Source organism: Verticillium alfalfae, genomic scaffold (assembly GCF_000150825.1).
Source record: "Verticillium alfalfae VaMs.102 supercont1.5 genomic scaffold, whole genome shotgun sequence".
Classification (NCBI taxonomy): Eukaryota; Fungi; Ascomycota; class Sordariomycetes; order Glomerellales; family Plectosphaerellaceae; genus Verticillium; species Verticillium alfalfae.
In genome coordinates, this window is record NW_003315034.1 from 652,564 (window position 1) to 657,516 (window position 4,953).

General features: G+C 51.7%; 1 protein-coding gene across 1 annotated transcript; it reads left to right on the top strand.

Annotated features, from left to right (window-relative positions):
• Positions 1–1,548: 1,548 nt before the first annotated feature.
• Positions 1,549–4,038, top strand: VDBG_04525 (conserved hypothetical protein; the record flags this gene model as incomplete). The annotated part of the gene is made up of 7 exons (XM_003004873.1): positions 1,549–1,656; positions 1,716–2,161; positions 2,220–2,554; positions 2,626–2,768; positions 2,831–2,914; positions 2,990–3,335; positions 3,509–4,038. 7 exons carry the CDS (start codon positions 1,549–1,551, stop codon positions 4,036–4,038), a joined length of 1,992 nt encoding a protein of 663 aa, XP_003004919.1.
• Between the last annotated feature and the right edge of the window lie 915 nt (positions 4,039–4,953).

Here is a 4,953-nt window from a genome sequence, read left to right on the forward strand (position 1 = left end):
AGAACCAGTTTTGAGGCATGAAAGAGCTTTGTGAAGTACTTGACGACCATCTAGGTAGCTTCTTCTGCCTGTCCACCCCTCATCGAATTGGCATGAAAGTGCGATGGTGTCTCGGAAATTTCCGAAATCCCTTTCAAGTTTTTCTGAGGGAACAGATGCGCGTCAATCTGGAGTGTTGTCTTGCTTCAGCAGCCGTGCTCACCTTTGATTTTGTCAAGTTTGGCTTGGAAATCCGAGTTGCCCAGCATTGCCTTGGTCATGTCCAGTACATATTTGTCATCAATATGGTCAGTGAGGATTCTGTGTGCATTTCTTGCAAGTCCGATGGCATCTAGTATCTGGCCAATGATACCATCTCGACGACGAAAATCACCGTCATTATCTGATGAGCATTAGATTGCGCTTGCAACAGAAATAGGTTCCGTATGAAAATCGAATGAAAGACTTACCACAAGATGGCGCAAGGGAAAATTCCGGCACAGCCAGACAGAAACTCAGGTTGATTAGCAGATGGACGAAAGCAAGCTTCATTGTGGCAGCTTATTGGGACGTTGCGAAAACAAGATATTGTTCAGTATTGATGTTGGTAATTTTTTGATGATGAGCTGAGCTTGGAGCACCGAACATGAACAGAGCACAGAGTTGAGGCCGAAGCCCAAGATATACACTGCCCCTCCGATGTCAGGACAAGACAGCGAACCAAGAATAACCTATGCGGCCAAACATAGACTGAATCATGAGCTATGGGCTTTCATGCTGAAGCCTCATCACCGATATGCTTGAAATCCAAATGTCGTGATCAAGTACGCCTAATTGGGGGTTTCATCGTGGTAGGGCAGCCGGCATGCTGTGACAGGAGGGGTCTTTGAGGGGGCCAACACAATTCATCTCTGCCTTGTCACACTCTTCGAGTGCACCTCATGAGAGCATCATGGCCATACTGAGCTCCGAATCACCATGCGCACATCATGAGTATGAAAACTGATAAGTTCCCGTATATAATTGTTGGGACGAACAACCGCCCCCAGATTGTTCCTGCATAGCCCCTGTTTCATCAGCGCCAACAAGCCGACATCCAGGCCACCGCTCCGCCCCAACGATCAAATTCTCAAAAAAAGAGGCCCCAGGCCATACAATGTGGCGCATTAGGGGCCAACCGCCATCATGCAATCTTCTTGAACCAACGTTTATCAGGCAATGATACAGGTCGTGACTTGGTGCTGTGCCTCACCTTGCGTGGACCAACCTCGATTACTTGCCGCGTTGGACGTTGAAGCCACGGCCCAAATGCCGACCTGGGGCGCGTAGAGCACGAACTCATAGCCGCAGATGCCAGTTCTTGAGCTGTACACTTTTATTGCATGGGGTCTTCACCATGTCTGACACGGGGGCGAAATTTACTAAGTCCCAGGCTCTGCCATGATAAAACAAGGTACTGTCCATATCTGCTGTCCACGACTGACTTGGTGGGGTAGTCTTTAATCGCCCAGACTCTCTGAGCCCTATTTTGGAAAAGAAAAAAGCATATTTGAGATATTGCAAGCCACTATGAATCTTATGAATCTGTTGTTTTATCTACTCTTTACTGTCTTTGCGGGAGTTCTATCGGGAGAGGTTCTCGATCTTGGGGATTTGGAACAATTCTCTCCCAGAACGGTGGGTTCTTCACCCCGTGTCCTCGCACTTGGTTGGCCAATACTGACCGAGAAACTCAGGATGTCAAAGCGCCTTCACTCAGTGGAACCACAGTCTGGCTGTCTGGAAAGGAAGGCAATGGTTACGATGTGTCTCTCTCAGCCGAGACCCAGTCCAAGATCCACGGCATCTTGGAAGCTTGTGGCGAGGTTGACGACAAGTGCTACCAGGAGGTCCGTCAACTGCTTCGCAATGCGGATCTGCAGATCGACGGAGAACTTGAGCGTCGCGGCTTTGTGCAGTTCCTGTCCAAGACGTTCAAGAAAGTCGGCTCTGTCTTCTCTTTCATCGCTGGGGTCCTTATATCCAACTGGGCCATGAAGCAAGAGAAGCCCACAGGCATGTTTGTGCCCCATGAGATCGCAAGCCAGGCCTCCAAATTAAAGACGGCTGGAGTAGTCGTCTCTGCAGACGGCACGGCCGTGGCGACTATCACATCAACACCAGATCCGACAGTACTTCAGGGGTATGTGAAGCAAGAAAGACAGTTGTTTCAGTAGACTAACTTTTGATTCTCCTGCCAGGTCACAGACTCCTTCCGTCACTCCCGTCACGGAGCCAGAGGGAGACAGCTCGAGTGGTGATCTTGTCGCCTTTCTGGATGAGGACCTTGCATCACGTATTGACGAGGTCATGCACAGATCTCAAGACTGCGATGATGGCCGTGCCTTTGACCGCGGAGACAAGATGAGGAGGAAACGCGCAAATGGCGGTTTTGGCAAAGCCATCTGCGCGGCGGAGGCAGTGGCAGTCATGAGTCAAAGGGGGGGCCCGTTCAACGACCTTCTTCTCAACAATACAGCTCATCTGTCCTTCGACTTTGCCGAGACGAGCTGGCGCCGTTGCCCGGGCGGCAAATGTTGCGTCAGACTTTGTCCGGGCATACGCGCCAATGCTGGACATTAGTCCAAACTCTTGCTGAACAACTAGGGAACCTGCTGTTTGCGTTGGCAGTCAACACATTGATTGAGAACAGGCCGGTCAACCAGAATAATAGGATTGAGGCATCACTGATCAGGACAGAGGCACCAACGGCTTCGCCGACAAGTTGCCCGGACCCAGAATCAACCCCAGTGAGTTCCACGTACCGTACTCTTTACATGCCTGCGTTTGCTGATCCTCCTATCATTACCAGCTTCTGTGTGGGTTCGGCAAAGAAACAGATGATTGCGACGTCAAGCTCCCAGAAACATTGGATGACGAACCTACATGTAAGGATGTAAGTCGAGTTACACCCCTGATAGCCTCACCGAACATTTTGGCAAAGGGATTCGACTGACGTTGACCGGAACAGAGCGAACACCAAGGCTGCGAGTGCAATGCGCCTTCGGAGAGCATTGAGAATATTGCTTCTGACGAGGAGCAAAAGTCGATGATTATCATCGCAGACCTGTTTGAGTCTATCGGCCCGCCAAACTCCCCGAAATGCGAACACGATAAGCTGAGTGAGATACCGTCCAACGTCTTTTATTCGTCGAAGAATAAGGTCTCCAGCCGCTTCTGCGAACAGTGGGATGAGAGCACCAAGCTTGAGATGATTGTCGGTGCTTCAGGCGAGGACAGGAAAGCCCCAGTTCGAGGAGTCGCGTTTCCCTCCAAACGGCGGACTCCCTCTCTCCGGATCCAAGCAACTACTCCAAGTACGACTTTAGGCTGCGCTTCACGCCGGCCGAAGAGAAGAAGAAATGCGTGATGGACTGCAACAAGGCGTACTTGACGCTGGCAACAGCTTGCCAGAACAATGGAGGCGAGTTTTCATGCATGTTTATGAGGCTCCATAGCTTGCAGTTCTGACCGAAGGGTGTTCTATTAGCCGCGGGCGTTCTCATGGCCAAGAGCGGCAAGGTGAACGTGGACTGTGGGATTTTCGACTATGCGATTGAAGAGAAGGTCGTCTACTCGCCAAAGGAGCCCCCCATGCCTGATCCCATCACTCCCGCCAAGACGCCCTTGAAGGTATTCCCTCGTTTCTGCTTCGCCGCCGACGCGTTCGGTGACCACGGCGACATCCAACCCAGCATGGTGCGCGATTACAGCTCGTATCCCTGTTACAGATCGTCTGAGTGGCCCATCAAGCAAGGCGACAAGTCAACGTTCCGACGGTGGGCGACCGTGACGAATGATGTGCCTTATCAATTCAACATTTACTGGAAGCACGGTTGCGTGTCGGAAGGACCGGATGAGGCGTATTCTACGGACCCGTTCAACAGCGGGAAGCTGGACTACAAGCTTTGCTATGACACTATGCGGGACAACTACAGAAAGTGCAACAATGGCGGTGTAGGCGGGAATATCCAGATTGGATGCCTGGTCTACGAGTTCAAGGCGCAGACGGTTCAGTAATTTGAGTGCTGCCAACTGTGTATGAGTATCCGTGAAAAGCAGAAATGTCAAGGCTCTGAGTTAGACCACTATGGAATGCTGGGAAATGCCGTTGATAATCAATATTCTCAATAAAGTTCCTATACTTTTTTCTTTTTTGGGTAGCAATGGCCTGTAGTCTCACATGTCGTCCACGTTGGCTGTTGGTGAACGTGGGGCAACGGCCCCATGTCGACATTTTGTGCACATGTGGCTGTGCTGTGCAAACACAGCCATCACTCGTTTTCAATAAGGCGTAAAAGCAGCGGGACCCCTTTGTTCACATTCAGACGGCCCCCCAACTAGGCCAACTAGGGGGCTGGCTCACTGACCGACCGCGATGGCCCGATCGTACCTTGCCTTGGTTCCATGACCGGGCCATGCTGGCGACCCCAAACAGGACGGCTGTAGCGAGCTGTCAATCATGTAAACCTACCACCAATGTCGAGCTTCCAGATTCCAGGATGGTGAGATGCCGCATTTCGCCGTTTGGATCGCCTAATGGCGGGGCAAAAAGCATCGGGTCAAGATGGTCAGGGCGGCAGATGGCGATGGACACATGAATTGCACCTATGGAGCAAGACATGGCCTCAAAAGAGCATGGGAGGTCCCCAGAGGCCGAGTGAGCCAGAGGAGAACCAGGAAAAAGCAAAGGCGACTGGACTAAAGAGTGAGGCGAGCGGCAGCAATACGTAGGATCACCCCTTCCGTGCATGATTGCGCAACAGAGCGTCTGCTCTGATTCGACGTAACGATGGGGGCTGTTGACGCGACCAGTCAACCAGAGACGCGAGCTGTCTTGATTGGTCCATCGTCTCCCTGGGATACGCCTGTCGCAGGTGTGGGCTTAGCATCCAGACGCGTCCCGTGTCAGGTCCCAGCTGCCCGAAAAGCGCA